The sequence below is a fragment of the Serinus canaria genome, chromosome 1 (genome assembly GCF_022539315.1).
Source record: "Serinus canaria isolate serCan28SL12 chromosome 1, serCan2020, whole genome shotgun sequence".
Lineage (NCBI taxonomy): Eukaryota > Metazoa > Chordata > Aves > Passeriformes > Fringillidae > Serinus > Serinus canaria.
In genome coordinates, this window is record NC_066313.1 from 39,472,223 (window position 1) to 39,491,281 (window position 19,059).

Genomic DNA, 19,059 nt, shown 5'->3' on the forward strand with positions numbered 1-19,059 from the left:
TGGTTGGCGGCAGCGGGCGGGCGCGGAGCGCGGGGCGGTGCGGTGCCAGCCGGGCCGGGGCCGGGGCCGGGGCCGGGGCCGGGGCCGGGGCCGGGGCCGCGGGCGGAGCGGGGTCCGGGGGGGCCGCGCAGCGCCCCCAGCGCCCCGGGCGGGAGGCGGTGCGGGCGGGCGCGCGCAGGAGCGCTGCGAGCACGGGCTCCCTCGGTCGGATACGGTGCGGGCGGGCTCAGGAGGGGCGGAGCCGGCGGCGGAGAGTGATTCGGGCGGGCGTAACTGCGAACTTTTGTTTGGTGTGTTGTGTGAGTTAGTTTCCGCCGCCGGGACAGAGGCGCCGGCCGGGCTGGGCCGGGCTCGGGGAAGCGCCGCACGGCCAGAGTTGTTTTGCCAGTTGCCGCGGGCGGGTCGGCTTCCCGACCGAGGGGTGAGAAGGACCGGCGACAACAGGACGAGCCCGCGGCCCGGGGAGCGGGGCATGCGGGACTGGGAATCCGGGCTCTAAGCCGCCGAGCCCCGCCAGGGAAGCGCCGGGGGGTCCCGACGGAACCATGGATCCAGGGCAGCCTCAAACGCAGCAGCCGCCGCAGGCAGCGCAGCCCCCGGCTTCGCAGCAGCCGCAGCCGCAGCCCCCTGGCCCGGTGTCGGGGGCCCCGGCCGGCGCGGCGCAGCCCCCAGGTGCGGGGCCCCCTCCGGCGGGGCACCAGATCGTCCATGTGCGGGGCGACTCGGAGACCGACTTGGAGGCGCTGTTCAACGCAGTGATGAACCCCAAGGGCGCCAACGTGCCACACACGCTGCCCATGCGACTGCGGAAACTGCCCGACTCCTTCTTCAAGCCGCCCGAGCCCAAGGCCCACTCCCGCCAGGTGAGGGGGAGGGAAGGAAGGGGCCCGCGCCGCGGGCGGGCGGGGGGCGGCCCGGCCGGGCCGTGTTCCCCCTCCCCGCCGCCGAGCTCCTCCCGGGGGAGGCGTGTGGGGGAGGGGGCCGAGGCGGGAATCCACGGGGCCGAGCGGGCGGGGGGCGCCCGGCCGGGGCTGTCGGGGCGCTCTCTGCCGCCCCCACACCCCTTTATTTGTTCTTCCCCTGGGGCAGGGCCGCCTCCCGCGCCCCGAGACGCCGACGGGACCGGGGCCGGGATCGGGACCGCGGCGGTAGGGCGGGCGAGCGCTGGCTCCGTCCCGGTCTCCAGTGGGGCCTCGAACTCCACATCCGCTCCTTGGCTATCTCGGCCTCACCGGGAGGGCCACAGTGGGGGTGAGCCCCTAAAACTTGGGTGAAAACGCTTCGCTTGGAATGTCGCTTTGCGGTCCAATTCCCTGCCCTCTGTGGAAGGGGTCGATGAAGTGGGGCCAAACCTACACCCCCTCGCCCCGTCAGACAGTAAATATGGATGTGACTTTTCCACCATTTCAGCACGGCGCTGGGTTGAGTAGGATTATCCCCCCCACATACACACGCACGCACATCCAAAGTTAATTCCCGAGCCAGACACCGGGTCCGATGGCGTCCAGGGTCCGCCGGGCGCAGCGCCGCATCCAGGGCAGCGGCGGCAGCCTGGGACTGGGGCTCGGAGCCGTGGGGCCTCGGCCGTGCCGGCCCGGGGGAGGGAGCGATGCGGGGCAGGGCCGTGCAGGGAGCGGGGGAGGGATGCGGGCAGGGCTGGGAAGGGGGCGGGGCAGCGCCGGGGGAAGGGGCGATGCGGGGGCAGGGCCGAGGAGGAACGGGGTGGGGTATGCGGGGCAGGGTCGTCGCTCGGCCTCCGGGAGCTTTTAGTGTTTAAGCAGGGGGACTTTTGTACCGAGATATAAGTGCTGGTGTGAATACGAGGGGAAAGCTGCTGCTGTTAACCAACGTTTTGGATGGAGGCTGTGCATATCTAGTCAAGTGTTATTAAGTAATGAACTTAGTTGCTAAGCTATAAAGTAAGTTTTATTATTGGCTATTGTCCCTTTATCTATTTAGCCAGTAAGGGTGAAGCTCGCTGTGTACTCGTGCCTGGTACCCGTGTTGTTAAGGGCCTGTCAACATTTCCATTATTAAACTTCTGTTTTGAACGATTTATAACTTGACTTCAGAAGTTCATTCCAGGCTGAACCTTGGCACGTACTCTCACAGCCTAGGAGTTAATTCATTTTCCAAATACTCAAAAAAGCAGTCTGGCCTTCATATAGGAAGACTGAAAAGAAAATTGGAAGGGGTGGAGCTGATCTGCTTCTGTAGTTTTGCTAACTTCTGAGTTGCAGACCTTTAATAACTTACTGAAATCCAGCAAGGAATGAGGGGTTTATGTATAGTGTTCTCCCAGCTTGTGCAAATTTCGTTGCAGTTCCATTGTGTACAAATCTAAATGGTCTTAACATTCGTCTAACTCTTGGTGCTGTGTCTTGTTAAATACAGTAACTGCAGTTCAATAGTTACCGTGTTTGAAATGCACTAAAAGTGTGTGATGGTCATACAACATTTGGTTGTACTTTTAGGCTTAGCTTTATATTCCTTGTGTATGTTAATATTTGTCTGTAAAGCATATTTAGTTGGATCACTGTTCCTTGTAACTCTCAGTGATTCCTAAAACATAAACTTGAAATCCAGCTAAAGCAAGAGAGAATCATTTGCTTCATTGTGGACTGTTTTCATTTTTCCTTTTTGTTTAGTTGTGCCACATAAACATTCAGCTTAAAGAGAAGGTCTCTCTTTTCTGTAATTCTGTGATTCTCAGGAATTTAAATATTGCAAATCCACTTGATTTACTACTTGCTTCTTTTGTCTGGATGTAAGTGCAAACTGATTTGTTTCCAGTTGAACACATGGAACTTCATGTGTGCTTGCACACAGATGGAGTGAAGAAGAACTGTAAGAGTGTGTAAGTGGGGCCTCTTATGGTGTAATACCTTGTGTAGAGAGGTGTGACAGGGACTGATACATGCATCTCATTATAGGTGTAAATGTTGTTCTGGTCTGTCTATAAAACTAGTTAATTGGTAAATATATTTTTAAAAGCTGATTTAACTTTAACCAGATTTTCAGAGCTGCCTTTTCTGTTCCATGTTGGACGTGTATTTAGTACTGGCAAGGACTTTCCGTGTACTTAAGAGTGGTGACTCCAGTGAATGGGTTTGTGAGTCATTTGTGATTGACTGGTTCAACCGTTTGCTGAAGCTTTGCTTTGGATAAAGCATGGACAGACTCTTTATAGCCTTAAAAGTTTGAGTTATTAGGAAATGTTATGTTCAGTCTTTTTCTTTAGGTTTTTTAAATGGTGGAATTAATGAGTCTTCCTCCATTGGTACTTGCTGCTGCCAGTTGGCATTTCACAATTGCTTTTCTCGTTGTGTGATCTTTTAAATCCCTACGGGCTTGGAGGGGGGTGGGATGGTCAGGATGGTGTGTGGTGTGTGCGTCTACTTGAAGCCCCACACCCCCAGTTGAGAAGGAGAGTGGGAAATTAACTCCTCCAGCAGAAAGTGGGTGTGATGGTAGGGAGTGGGTGCAGTCCAGTGACAAACCACTCAATGCAGTGGATGAGATCTGCTGACTGCAGGCAGGTTTGTTTTTAACCCTGTGCTGAGGAGTAAGAACTTTAGTTTTCAAAATAAAACTAAGGGCTCTCAACAGATACAGCTAATATTTCTTGACTTGCACAGGGGCTTTTAAGCAACCTTCATGGAGGCTTGCTTGAACAGTAATAACTGGAAAATAAGCAGAACTTTAGAACAACTGAGTTATGAATTTATCCTGAAACATTCATTTAAAGTGAAATGTCTTCTGACAGCTGCATTTCTACTGAAATATAGGAATCCTAATAAAAATAATTTCACTCCTGGCAGGCCAGCACTGATGCCGGGACAGCAGGAGCTCTGACCCCACAGCATGTCCGAGCTCATTCCTCTCCAGCATCACTGCAGCTGGGAGCTGTTTCTCCAGGGACACTTACACCCTCTGGAGTAGTGACTGGACCTGGAGCTCCATCTTCTCAACACCTCCGCCAGTCTTCTTTTGAGATCCCTGATGATGTACCTTTGCCACCAGGCTGGGAGATGGCTAAGACACCATCTGGACAGAGATACTTTCTTAAGTAAGTAAACTTTCTTTTCAATTAGCTGTATCTCTGGCTCTTTATTTTTGTTGGGATATATATGTTTTTACCAGCTTAGAATTTCAGTAAATTTCATTGTGTTTAAAATATGTATTTTTAAAAACATGCTTGTGATTTTAAGTATGGGACCCTACCACTTCAGTATTTCTCCCATATCTACTCTGTGAATATTTGTCCTATCTTAATCTTAGCTAAAGAATGTTATCCATTATACTGTGTACTAAAAAATCAGTGAAATTAGCATAGTCATTCTTCAACAATGAGACTTTTGGATTTGCTGAATTTTGTTAGAGTTGTCATGCAGGTCAAGATACATTTTACCTCATTTTAATAATAACTCTGTATTTTTACATGATGTAAAAATACAGAGTTAACTTCAGAAAAGGTTGTACTGACAGTATGACAGGACTTCTAATGTTTTGATTAAAGACAATTGTTTAAATACACAACCAAAATGTTTTTTTGCCTACTCTCTCTTCCTGAGGTAATTAACATATGTGATTACAGTATTTGTGTTTGTAAATTAACTCATCTACATTCCTGGCAATGAAAAGGAAATTTCAGAATTTCTAATATTGTTTCATGTTCCTAGAGCTGTAACTTTTACACACAGTGAAATTAGTATCACCTTTTCTATAACTGAAGAAAGTTAGGTATGCCACCCATTTGACACACAATCCATCAGGAAGCTCTTTGTTTTATTCTGTGCAGTTTTCTAAAACAGCAGGGACTTGTTCTTCTTTCTGAAAATGTGCCCACCAAGACCATAACTTGCCCTCATACTTTGACTATAATTTGAACTTTTTATTTACCAGCAAGTCTCTAATAACCCATTATGTGTCATTTGCAGGGTGGTGAGAGGTAACACAGTGTTACTTATGGAAAACTTGTTTCAGCCTAGAAAAGTGTATTTATTACTACCTTTCCAGCTCAAACATTGTGATTAATACCTGCATCTGATAGAAGTAGTTGAGCTTGTAGCTTCAAAAACAATAACAAATTTATATTGTCTGCAATGAAAATTGAACTTGCAGAACTTCTTAAAAATGTTTCTTGTTCCTGTAGCTGTGGTGTTTCCATACAGAGAAATTGGCCTTTTCTTTTTCAGCCGAAAAGAGGTTGCAGTAGTTGTCTGAAATTATTTGAGCCTGAAGGTTCCCTTTTGAGAACAATCATTCTCTGTTAGAAATGTGAAAATAAGCATTAGCTATAGATCTTGAAGATGTGATATTTTCTTTGGTGAAGTTTAAAGATCAGTGTGTTCTATAATATGAGCTCTTCAGCAGGCATAAGTAGAAGGTTTTTTTGAACTGTGTAATTTATGCCATTTGAGAACTGTAGCTCATTGAACCTTGAGGAAAGAACAGAATGAGTTTTGAAATGAAAAGCAAACTTTTGTTTTGACTGTGTTCGTGAGAGCTCTTAAAGAGCACCTCATGAAGCATGAAAAATAGATATTTGATTTTAAAGTTTTACTGCCACAAGTGTTTGTTCTTGATAGCACTGTCAATTTTACAGAAGATGAAAGAGTTTAAGAGACAAAAAATGTCTCCCTGCTCTTCTAATGAATTTTTTTAAATTGTGCTCATTCAGGTGAAATCAGAGTGAAAGATTTATTATTGGAAAGCTTTTCCTGCAGTTTGATTATTACCACAAAAATCATTCCTTTTTCTTCTGCAAGTTTTTTTGTCCTTTCTTGGTGTCCTAGTATCCATTTCAAAGGGTCAGGTTTCGGCAAGAACAATAAAGAGCTTGAGACTGGAAAGTACACACAAGTCTGGCAAACTCATCTGCATGAGCAAGATCGTTTGTTCTCAAGCAGACATCCAAAGTAAATGATTGAAAGAGCTGCTAGCTGTGAAGGATGTGTCTTGAAGGGGAAAGGAGTGGAAACAAACCAGGTTGTTAGGAAAAAAAATAAAGGCTGTGCTTTTTGAACCTCTCCCTGCTGGGTCACATGCTGACCTTGGGAGATTTTAAACAGTGTAATGGGCTGTTTCCTTTTGGCTTTCCTTGGATGATACTCTAGTATGGGAGAGTCTAATGAGGACAGCTCTGTTCACACTTGAAGAGCATTTGTTCATTAAAGGATGCTGAATACTACATACAGGTGGGATCCACCAACTTCATTGGAGTTTGTTAAGATTTGTAAAAAGCATTTAAAGTACTAGCACAATGTTTGCTCTGTATGTGTAGGAAGCCCAAAGAAATTTAAGACTAGTTTTGAGTAGCAAGTTTGTATACGAAAGGTTTTTTTCAGTGATGAATGGTAAGTTCTATTTCACACCTACAAGCCTGCTAAAGCTCTCATCTTGCCTGGTTATACCTTAAACATTTGCTTGAAGTGTAAGTACTAAGATTTCTGATTCTAAATCACCTTTATTGTGGTTCCTTCTGCCATATGCAGATTTTTAGTGTCTCTTCAAGTATTCAGCTTTTTTTTTTTCATTGGCTGCATCACTCCTTTTTTCCACTTGCTCCATGAACAGTCTGGTAATCAGGCTCCAGAAAGATCTTTGCAGAATAGGTAACAATATTAGATTCTTTCCAGATGTCAGCAAGCCCTATGGTTATAGTTATCATAATATGCTACAGTACAAAGAGAATAATACAGAATTGAGTATCATACTTAATACACTCTGGAATTACAGTCACTTCCACTAATCAGTGGGTCAAGCACTGCAAACACAGTAATTTGTACAAAGAAATGAAAATAGTGTCTATGGGAGAGAAAATACTTAATCATCTCTGTGTGTTTGTATTTATAGAGACAGATACACAGAGTTGTTTGGTCAGATATTTTATATACACACCCCATGTAGCCATACACATTAAAAGAAGGTGAGAGCAGTACTATAGGGTTTGATCCAGAACTACTCTTGTAAATTAGTCTGTCATCTAGGTAAATAGACTCCCTTTTGTATGAATGCCCAACATATGATTTGCCAGAATTCCACTTATTACCATTCATCTCACTGTTATGAGTAGTAATGCTGAGTTTCATTTTCCCTTAGCCATGATTTTGAGCAGTGGGTTAAGGCCCTGCTTACTGTACAGCTGGTATAACTATTTTTTATTGATACTGCTCTTTCAGTGGAAGTCATAAGTTAAGACTTGCTGGTTAGTAAGTGGTCACATCTGAGTCATCTCTCACTGATGTAGCCCATTCTTAAACATACAGTAAAAAAGCCGAGCTTGGTTTGTGTGGTGATGTCAATTGCATTGCTTTTTAACCGCTTCCTGTTAGCCAGCTGCTGCTTGACATTTCGGTGAACTGTGCAGAAAGATAGGGAATCGCTCTCGAGGCAAAAGATAATGTGCAATGGGTGTAGCAGACAACAGCTTGCAGAAGGAATAAACAAATTTTGCTCAGTTTTAGAATTACTCTTGTATTATTTTAAATTAGATTTATGCTTTTAATTCTTACAGAGCTTGTGTAATACTTCTTCTCTTGTTGTAGTGTGAGGAAAAGTTAACTGATTGTCCAGCAAACAAGTCTTGTAATTATTTTTCCTACAGGAAGTAGTTCTTGCAAGCAGTTTATCAACAACTTCCTATTTTTTTCTGTGAAGTGTTGAATGACTTCCTGAAGGAGGCCAAGGTGGTTTTCATTAGTATTTGTGGGTGTGTTTGAGGTGTTTATCCATTTGGCAGAAAAAAAGATTGCTGTTAAACATTTCTCATGTGCTCCATATGGAGGTATTGTTTTGGGTGTTACAAAACCAACTAGTGTTGAGACAACAGGGAAGTTTATTGCTATGATTTTTGGTTTTGGCTTTTTTTGATTTCCTTATGTCACACATGAAAAATATCCAGTGATGATGGTAAATTTCTCTTGCATCCTGTTTTTACCCCTGACTGGTACTACCCACTACGCCAATATCCTCTGCTCTTCTCGGTCTTCCCACTCCACCAAAGTAATATTAGTTTTCAAGGACAAAAGATGTTCATTGGAAAAGCTACAGACACAGCTGCATATTTTATTGAATACCTTAATTTAGTGAAGCACATAGTCAGAGTCATCAATATGACTTCTTATGTTTATAGTTCTAGAGTTCGAGCAAGCTGCTCAGTAAAATAGTAGTATTGTTAGAAGCCAAAACTGTAGCCACTGCTTTTGATGGGCTTCTCCACTTTTGAAGATCTTTGGTTGCTAAATTCTAATTGTAATATGTCAAGTTAGTTGCACTTTTATAATGATGATTTGATTGTTTAAGAAAATACTCTAAAGATCAAAGATCTCCCTAGCAAAAGCCATGAAAAAATGGTACCGTGGACACTATCAGTTTCAGAACATTTCCACACAGTGAAATTAGTTTCATTAGTATCAAGGAAAAACATTAGTTAAAAAACTTTCAAAGGAAAGCTTGCTGTGGTATGTTTTTGACAATTTAAGAGAAGATAGTCACAGTACTACAAAGTGGGTGTTCTTCCTTCTACCTCTTACTTTGAAGAGTCATATGAAAGAACAATGACCCAAATTTTTTCGAATTCGCAGTTCTATTGAACATTTCAATATCTTTGAAAGGGCTGAGGAAGAATAAGGGCAAATATGCCTCATTAGTATTAGCACTGAGACTGGGCATCAATGAAAGCAGTGGCACACATTTCCTAGTGTTTGGTGAAACAACGTTATCCATGCATTCAGTACCCTGCTGTACCAAGGTGATTTTATAAGACTGTTCCAAAAAGCAGTTGAGATATGATTTCAGGTAAACCAAAAACTTATCTCACGGTTTTCACAAATGGGGTATTTTTAATTTATAAGCATATTAACATTTACTATCTTCAGAAGAAGATAGAACTGGGGAAATTACAGCATCTGTGGCACCTAGTTGAAAGTTAATGATAAATTCTGAGGATTTTTTATTTTAGTTAGTTGTTGATCTGAACTTTTCTTCTTCGCATGGGATTTTGTCTTTCACGTATCTCTCATAAAAATAGTGTTTGTGCGTTGTACTATCTGATTTTGGGATTATATGCTTTAGGTATCTCATACTGCTTTGTAACACTGCTTTCCTATCTCCTGAATCAAATTTGAGATCAGTTTTATCTTACTGGTTATCTGAAAATTTTTTATTGTGTTGAAAGCTGTAATTGTGACTAAGTCTTAACCAGTCTTTTATAATTAAAGTACTAAAGTATCTCTGATTAGTAATAAGAAGAGAATTTGAATACAGGTTTAATCAGAATTTCATGTTTAGGAAAAGATGCTTCTGCAATTCTAGTTATTAAATATTTCATCTGGTTATATTTGAGTTAGGGTTGTAGCATTAAGCTCTAGGGGTGTAATTGCACTGCTATGGAATTACTTCTGTTTTCTGAAGTTTTGACTTCTAAAGACAAACAAGAATTTGATATAAAACAAGATGAGTGTCTTCTGGATTTTTATCCTTTTTGCCTTTTTTTTCTGTATGCAGAAGACGGCAAAGAATTACAGTAGTGGGGTTTTTACTAGTCATCTGGCTTGTAGCACAGGTTAGTCTTAACCCCTCGATCACATGATGGAAATTCCTTCTTGACAGAAAACAGTAAAATAATAAAATATCTCATTTTGGAAATTCCCATGAATGTAAGACTGAGCTCTACTACATCATATTTTTGCAAGAAGCTTCTAATGGGTAAATGCTGTTGAACTGATCAGTGGCATGTTTGGGTAAAATCATTAAAACTTTTACAAGATTCATCTCTTAGTCTCTTATCTTTCTCCTTCTGGAAATGAAAAAATAACAGTAACATTAAAATTCAAAATGTAAAGCCACCATTTATACTTTGTTCAATTTCCCTCTGCAATTGTGGCACAACAGCTGCAAATTTTTAAAAGCTGACACAGCAAGCAAATTGGATTTTTCACTCAGCTGGTTTTAGATGAAACCCTTAGAGAAAGTAACTTATTAGTACTGGGAGTGCTGAAATATTTAACATCAGGACCTAAATTAAGTCACGTGTAAAAGTAAAGCAGAGTTCTTGTTGCTCTCAAAGACACATTTTCCCATGTGGGATGTAAGCACTGGATGCAGGCGCTTAGCGGGGTGATGCCCAAGAGAGCAAGAGGTATTGCTCAGGGCTGAGGTACAAAATTAATTGTTAAAACTAGTCTTAGTTACAGTCAATCTTGATTGAGACTAGACACCTCTCCTCTGCAACCAATCAAAAGAAAAACAGAAATGAGGTAAAGAGCAACAGAGACCTGTCATCCAAACCTAGGGATGTTCGTCTTCTTTTTATATGTGGCCAGAGCACTGCCCGTGTTTGTCTTCATAGCTGGGAACAAATTCAGATGATGTAATTAGATTTAGTTTAACCTTTTAAAACTGATACCTGCTCAGTTCTCATATTAATGGGTCCTTGTGTTTTTATACATTCCAACATACTTGCATTTATTGTTTGTACAGTTCTCACATACCTGTGCCGTAAAACTCAATAATGGTGGGTGGAATTTGCTGTCTTTTGCTATTCCTTTTTTTAAGGTGTATTTTTTTCTTTTTTTTTTCTCTCCCCATGACAACAAGATGTGAGTGATTATGTAAATACTGTTATTTACCTGACTCAGTTTCTCATGTAAATTATAAAGAAATTTCACTTGGTTGAATGCAGGAAATTTACGGGAGTTTTCTGTGAGTAGCAGTCCTCTGGTAGGTGCCCCTAAGATGCGGCCAAAGTACTACGTAGTACTTTGACCCAATAGAATGACAGAATTGTGTCTAGGGGAAATTTAACGGCATGGGGGTTAGCATGAGGGGAAACTAATTCTTGGAGGAGTGTTTTATTGGAATGTTAACAGATAGATACCAGGTGCTGGCTGGACACTAACCGTTTTGCTGAACCTGATTTTGATGTGAGGCTCTTTTGGGAAATTTACCAGATGAACTGTATTTTTTGTTAAGCATTTGAATAGGCATTTACAGCATGGGGGAAACTTGTTTTTAATATGAAAACGGTACCTCACAGCTGCTTTTTGCTAAATAAAACTGGTGTTTTATTTGGAGAACATAAGATTTTTTTAAGGCATGACTAAGCTGTGTCTCTGTTTCATGGCCTCCTGAAGTGCTTCTTGGAGTCTGTTTTCTGGGATTCACTCTGTTGCTGTTTTATTTGGCTTTCAGCTAAGTTACTTCAGGCTGTGTTTCAGGCAAGTATTCTAAATTGCTGGTTAAGTCAAAGTAATAATACAAAGCTGCCTTGTAAAGTAAGACTTTTACCAGTATGCTGCCTGTCGGTCATGTCAGTTGCTAAGGAGACAAAGCTGTCTTGAAAACAGTCTTGGACTTTGCTTTAATTTTGCTAACGAGGCTTTGCTGCGTCACAGTGAAAGACCAGATCTCTTTTGTTGAGTCTCTGACATGCTGTTTGGTAACTTAGATCAGTGTTAGGGGTTCAGTGTAGTTACTGATTATTACACCGAGGTTGTGAAGCCAGTTTTTTTTCTGCTAAATTGTTTTATAGGAGAGTCAAGTAAAGGTCATTAACTATTGCTAGTTTATCTCCAGTGCGTTCTGATTTATTGAGAACTTTGTTGGAAGTCTGTCTGTTTAAAACAAATCTGTGTCGTCCAGTGTAACAACTTCAAGGTTGCCTTTCCCTTTCTGATTCCCTTGTTGCAAGTGAACTTTTTTTGCCTTTACTGGATATGTTATGAAGTTAGGCATCTATGGTTGAATAAAGCATCTGAAAGGAGAGAAGCATAGGTTTACAGGCAAAATGGAATTCTTTGATTAAAGGAAATAAATGCAACTTACAGGTATATTTTCTTCTTGGATCTTACTTCTCAGTTATTTTTTCTAATTTGTTGTACTTATTTGAAAAGCTTGGTTGGCAAGTCCTCTGCAATTACTTTGATTGCAGCATTTCATGTAGTCTATTTAGAATGGTGAAAAATAGAGTAAAAGAGAAATTTCTTCCTGTGTTGCTGTTGGTGTAGTTGATATGATTAATAGACCTAAATGTCCAATAAACAAATAATTCAGTAGTGATTTTTATTTACAAAATTTTTGTCACTCCCAGAGCAGCCAGCTTTGCATGAGTTAAGGATATGAAATATATGTATTTAAAAAGGTGTCATCTGATGTATAAAGGGATATGACAACGTTGCTTTGAAGTGTGTTCTATGCCGTCTTTAGAGCCTGTTTTTATAAACATAAGAAAAACATGTTTGCAGAAAAAAGAAATACTGTGCTGCAACTGGATTTTAGGTGTCCATTGACTTCAGTGATGGTCTTTGGGTCATGATGAATTGTACTCATTTAACAGTGAAATATTTTAAATATTTCCAGTTTTCAGTGAAAACAGTTAATAGCACATTCTTTGGTTACATGGATTTGTACACAAGTACCTGACTAAGCTAAAATTGCCTGTGTCCTAGTTCATGTGTGGATAGATTTTTGAGAGCTTTTTGTTGTGCTGCTTTTGACAGAATTATGTTGTTATCAGTGTGGACCTGTGTTTCATTTTTATACCTTCGGCCTCTAAACACATGCTCACTTAATTTCTTACCATGTATATCACTAACTTCTGGCCAGTCAGTATAACATTTGAACTGAAGTAAGCATTCTCTTTCATAACTGGTATTTCAGGTTTTCACTTTTAATGAGATTTTGATACTAAAACTAAGCAGACCTAAGATTTTGGAACCAAATAATTAGTAAGTGGCAAAGGGCAGGAGCTTTCAGATTTGTAGTGTTAGAACTGTTAATCATTATGATTGTGAGGGTTTGGCTTTGTCGTTTTCTTTTTCCTGTAATGACTAATAACAGGAAAGAGATCTATTGGATATTTAACAATGTCCTGGTAATTTAGACATTGGTTAGGCATAAGGAAGAGAAAATATGAAACAGACCTTAGCATAAACAGTTAGTTAAGAATTAACATTTTGGCATCCTTGTTAACAAGGTCAGAGGAAATCTTAATTACATGCTTTTAAAATTTGTTTGCAATTCAAAGTTGTCCCCATTTTTTATTACGCTATCAGACATGTCCTGACATGATCAGCTTTGTGTTATGCAAATTTGTTGAGGAAGTTGGACAGTTCATTGTTTTCTTAATTAATTAAATTTCAGATTTATGTGATAATATATCCAGGAAAAAACAGTCAGTCAATCAGCTTCTTCACTGTAGTACCCATTTTCCAACTTTGTGTTTTAGTGTTGCGTATTAGTAGGGAGCAGGGAAGCAGAAGGGGGGTGCTTTTGTTTTCTTAGGGTGCAACTGTTTGTGTAGCTTTTGCTGACAGCTACAGTTTGAATCCAGTTTATGCTGTGATGGTGAGCAACTCAGAGATTGTGGATGAACTGTAACTGATTCCTTTGCTCTGCAATCTTGGAGTAGAAGTGTAGGCTTCTGTCTGTGGCAAACTTGACCTTTTTAAAATGGCCTCAAATGCTTGCTCTCTGAAACCTAAGGGGGGTGATTTTAAGTGGTTTCCAAACTTAAGGTAATGAGTAACTTACCAAATAGTTGAGGGAGTGGCAATAAAGTGAAAATTGCTGGCTGTTGTCATGGATAAAATTTATGTAAATCAATTTATGCTAAGAAGTCTTTTATATTCGCAAGAAACAGTTGAGCTCTTGTTTTGTGTGTGTATGTTTGTATGGAATTTATTTGAAATGCAGGAGATCCTGGTGTTGATGCTTTTTACTTTGCCATAATTTGGATGCAGGATCTTTGCATAATTTTCCTATAACTTTGTAAAATTCTTTATCTGAGAGATAAAGGTGAAAGGTATAAGTGAAAGATATAAGTAGACCCACAATTTTGCTGATGCATGGTGCTTTTACTTCTTAACTAGCTTATATTACTTCTTTCTTGTGGAGGCCCTGGAGGGGCTTCTCCTAAGTTACACCCTATTGGCTCCTTCCCCTGTTCCTATGCCTGAACATAGGTGTTCCTGAGCCACTCCCTGCCTCTTCCCTTGAGGGAAGGCCTCACCTTGATACTGCCCGGAGAAGGTCAGCCGGGAGGCCTTGGAAGGAGAGAGCTGGACCCTCCGGGGCATGTGTGTCGAGAGGAGAACATCTCACTATGCGGCTGAATTAAACATCTATGGATATTATGCCAAAGCCTTTTTTGCTTCTTTACCCTGGACTTTACTAGCAGCAATTCAGGCTGCAACACTTTCTGGTTTCTCTTGATAAATATATTTGATCATAATAGCACTTACATGCAGCTGGGACATGAACTTACGAGACCTTAGAATACTTCACTGAAGTATATAAAAACTGAGTGCAACCATTCAGTTATGTGCCCACTGCTGATTAAAGCTTTCCAGCCTCACCTACCATATGCGGGTGTTTATGTGCATACTGCCTCTCTTGTCTAGTCAAACTGCAAGATACACTTTAGATAAAAGGTGTTCTTCTCTTGTATAGGATGCAGTTCAGTTCTTGACTGCCAGCTAAAAATCTTGTCTGTTTTGCAAGCTGCAGAAGAGTAAAGAAGATGCAAATTCTTGTAAGCAAACACAAAAAAGATATATTAAATTAATATATACAACCTGCAGTGCAGTAACAATTGGTGCTGTCACACTGTGCTTTATACCACAGTCATTTCATTTGCACTTCATTAAGACTAGTAGGTTTTCATTTGGGTTAGTATAAATCTTGCATCCATTTCAGGCAATATTTATGCTGAATAAGAAAACATTTATTTGTCAAAGCTGTTAGGCTGTTTAGCTCATGTTGATGCCCAGCATTTTAGATTAGTGCTGGTGGATCCTACAGCAAGACTGCACTGCAGAATCAGATGATAGTGTTGTGCTGTTTGTAATAGAGGTATCTTTCTGAATAACACATCTAAAATATAATTAAAATTATCAGGTGAAGGAAAAAAATCAGAAGATGATACGTGATAAAGGTGGAGATAAAAACAGCAATACTGGCAGTAGGGATGCTGTAGAAGTAGCCATGCTGTTTTCCTTGAGCCTCCTCTTGCTGTTCTTGAGGTGTTTGAGATGTTCAAGATGTTCAGTTTTAAAACCTAGCTGGGCCCTGCTGACATTGCTTTTGTAAGAGAGCTTGTTAATGGCATCACTTGAAACTTCCCCCATTTATTCAAACCGAGTCCAGGTGCCTGTCCAGGTAACTGTCTTGTTGCTAGAAGGGGTCAGGAGCAAATTTCTTGCAAAGACTAAGCAGGACAAGCATATCTCTTTGCTCTTCAATCAAATACTCTTCTCTGAGAACTCTGCTGGCTTCTAACTGTCCTCCAAGACTTGTGTAGTCTGCACCTGAAGCCCCTTTGCATGCTTTGGCAAGGAGTCTGTCTCACGAGTTATCTTTGTATTGCATGAAGAAATGCCTTCCATCTCTACTAAGCTTGGCCCCTATTAGCTGCATTCAGTGGTGCCCAGTTCTTACTTTAAATGTGACAATGAACAGTTGGTACATATTTGTTCTATTCAAGATTGCTGTCTTTTCCTCTGGAAACTGCTTCTTTTGAAATTTGAAGATCTGCCAGATCTTCCTGGAATAGAAGCTTTTTTACAGTCAACCCTGCCACCCATTTTTTTCGTATCCTGAACTCATGCATTTTCCAGGTTTTGTTATTTTTCAAGTGAAGGGTTGGGAATGTTTTCCAGCATTCACCATTCTGAGCCTTTTATCTAAAAAGTACTCAATTTATTCTTTCTGCCACTTGTCCTTTTACTCTGTATACCTGTTTTTTCTCCCCGGTTATTTTCAGTTAGCAGTTGACCAAAAGTAAATTAGTATCATTGCGGAACTATGGTGCTGCTGCTGCTGCTTTCTCTTGGATAGATTCTGGTGTATAGGCCCCTGTGGAAGTTAGCAAGAGTCCCACCTCTGGTGCAAGAGCTGCTGATTCCTCCTTCCTCCTGCTGTGTACTTGCTTTATATTTTCTTACTGGTAAATGTTTTTCTGTGTCATATCAGGACCTATCTGCATCCTATAGCTGCCTTTTCTTTGTTTGAATAAAAACCAACAATACTTGCTGTTCCTAACTAGATTGTGTAGTCATTGGTTTCTGAAGCTTAATGCCTACTGTGATTGCTGTTTCTGCAGAAGGGGAGCCTTCTGTATAAACGCTGGGATGCAAATACTTCTGTTGGTGCATTTACTTCGAAAAAGCAAGGTCATCTGCACTCGCATCTGGCTGGTATTTGGAAACTGCTTCCACCAAATGGAAGTATGATGGTTTGATAAAACAATTTGTATGTGCTTTAAAATACCCAAGCAAGATCAATTGCTAGAACAAAATATTTTGTGGATGACTAGACACATGTACTAAATGATCTACTAGATTTACCGAACCTACTCAGTCTACGTAGGGCTTGAATTGAATGGAAATGTGATTAAAGAAGTGAGCAGTGGCAATGTATTTGGAAGATGGCTTATGTTTCTTCATATACTCAGTTTCAGTGATGCTGAGCAATGTCAGTCTCAGCCATGCTTTGAAACTGTCATTTGACATTCTACTAAATTTTGCTACAAAAACGCTTCTGCCTATATCATGCTTTACTTCCTAGTATCTGAATACCAGATGCTTATACCATATTTTGCTATGTCATGCAGTATGTCTGCATAGCACAACAGTTCAGTAACCAAAAGAAAAGTATTTGGCTCTTCAGAGTTGTGATTTCTTTAAAGATTGTCAACCATCTGTAACTGATTTTGTGATTTGAATATGTTATTTCAAATGAGGCAATTATTAAATAAATAATAAGAGACTGAGTCTGAAAAACACCTGAGTAATTAGCTAGGGGAAGATTTCTTCTGATAGCAGTAAAGGTTGATTGATTCTGCATAGACAGCTCAGTATTTTTTGGCCCTTAAGTTGACTGGAAGTGCAAAGAATCATGAATCAACAAGTGATCTAGACATGGTTTGGGCTTTTTTCTCTATTTTCCCCCTGAAGTTCACAACCGTAGCCATTATCTATCCAACCTAGTACGTAGTGAAGTTTGGTCATCCATCCATCCATCACACAAATGTTGCTAAAGCTTAATCAGGTCAGAAGTGACCTGTTGAGCCAAGTCTGGAGAACATCCAAAGCTGGAGATACCACATCCTCCCTTCCTCCTATTAAAATGATCCTCCATAAGATGATTTCTCTGCAGAACAGCAAAATATCTAATGTAACTCCTGATGGACAGGGATTTTGTAAAGGGGCTGAAGTTTTCTACTAGTCAAAAAAAAGTTTATTTTTTAGATGAAATTTTCCTATGATTAAAAAAAGAAGCAATTAAGGAAGTTGCTATATTGGGTTTGCATAGCAGGCTTTTGATAGCAGGGGAGATATAGGGATGATTTCTTTGAGAAGTTACTAGAAGCTTTGTCCATGTCTCACAAAGCCAGTGCCATCTGGCTCTTAAGAAGCTGGCAAAGGCCAAGACCATCAGTGACAGAGGCAGTTCTTCTGAAATAATGTATTTAAGAAGGGGGAAAAAGCTACTACAGAACAGCAATAGCTGAAGAGAGGAGTGAGTATATGTGAGAGGGACAGCCCTGTAGACACTAAGGTTGGTGCAGAAGGGGGGCAGGGGGTGCTCCAGCCTCTGGAAGTGAGATTCCCCTGCAGCTCCTGCTGCAGCCCCTGGAGGCCATGGGGATGCAGAGATTCACCTCCATCCCCTGCAGGACCTCATGGCAGACCAGGTGGATGCCTGAAGGAGTCTGTGACCCCATGGGAAGCCCACACTGTAACAGGCTTCTGGCAGGACCTGTGGCACTATGGAGAAAGAAGCCTATACTGGAGCAGGTTTGCTGGCAGGACTTGTGAGCCCATGGGGAATCCGCACTGGAACAGCCTGTTCCTGAAGGGAACCCCATGCTGTGGGGAGGACCCACACAAGAGTAGTCTGCAGCCTATGGGTAGATCTCATGTTGGAGCTGTTAGTGAAGGGGCTGCATCCCATGTGAGAGACCTCACACGAGAGCAGGGTCCCTTCCCCTGAGTAGACAGCGTGTGATGAACTGATGGCAGCCCCCATTCCCTACCCCCTGCACTGATGTCAGGGAGAAAGCAGAAAAATCAGAATTGAAGTTGAGCTCAGGGAGAAGGAGGCGTGGCATAAAGGCAACTTTTAGATTTTGTTTTTATTTCTCATTATCCCACTCTGATTTGACTGGCAATAAATGAAACTTGTTTCCCTGCATTCCCTTTATTTTGCCTGTGACTGTAACTGGTGAGTGATGTCTCTCTGTCCTTACCTCAACCCACAAGCCTTTTGTTATATTTTCTCTCCAGCTGAGGAGAGGAGAGATGGCGCAGCTTTGGTGGGCATTTGGTGGCCCACCAGGGTCAGCCTACTATATTTTTGTGGTCTGTTTCATATACTTAAGTTAGTCCTGTGTTCTGATATTCCGTGACTTTCTTTCATTAAGTTCTCCAAATGACTGTGCTGTGCTCTACAGTGTGGTATGTAGTCAGTAATTCATCCAGGGATCTGCCTTACTGGAATACCTGGTTAACATATATCGGTTTTCTTGGTTGTTGCTTACAGATACAGTCATATTTATGTAATTTCTTTTAAATTTCATGAAGCTCTGACAGGTTACTGGATGTGTAATACAGTAATTGCATTGCAGTAAGTATATGACATGGTTTCTTAAATGTATTATGACCTAGCACTTAAATGTAAGTGCTAGATCATAATAGTAGGGAATCCTATTCAAAATAGAAGAAATTGTTCCTTGTCTATGAAATCATCCTCTATATTTGTACTGTCTGTGTACTGTAATTATGGGTTTCTGAGCAAGCTAGAACTGAGAAGAGGAAACTAGGCAGAACAGAGAGAAGCTTATTTCCATTGTGAAAGCATGTCTTATAATGTAGTTTGATTTTGGAAAGGAGTCTTACAGCACTGCTCATCTGATTCCACAGTGTGGCTGTAATGTGAGCTCATCACCCTGGTACATAGCGATGGTCTTTTTTCAGCAGTGGTACTACCAAATTCTTGGTGCTACAGTCAGTCTTAATTCTTCTCTTTCAGTTTTGGAACTTGCCATGGCAGATG

At 41.3% G+C, this 19,059-nt stretch overlaps 1 protein-coding gene across 8 annotated transcripts in view; it reads left to right on the forward strand.

The window, feature by feature from the left end:
* Window positions 1-220: 220 nt before the first annotated feature.
* YAP1 (Yes1 associated transcriptional regulator) overlaps window positions 221-19,059 on the forward strand; it is an 89,352-nt gene continuing 70,513 nt past the window's right edge. For 3 of the 8 annotated variants that reach the window (XM_050970026.1, XM_050970031.1, XM_050970034.1), the window contains exons 1-2: window positions 221-863; window positions 3,822-4,069. In XM_050970026.1, coding sequence (XP_050825983.1) covers window positions 546-863; window positions 3,822-4,069 — 566 coding nt within the window. In that variant the 5' untranslated portion in view covers window positions 221-545. The remainder of the gene's footprint in view (window positions 864-3,821; window positions 4,070-19,059) is intronic. The other 5 variants (XM_050970014.1, XM_050970023.1, XM_050970028.1 and 2 more) reach the window with 3 other exon arrangements.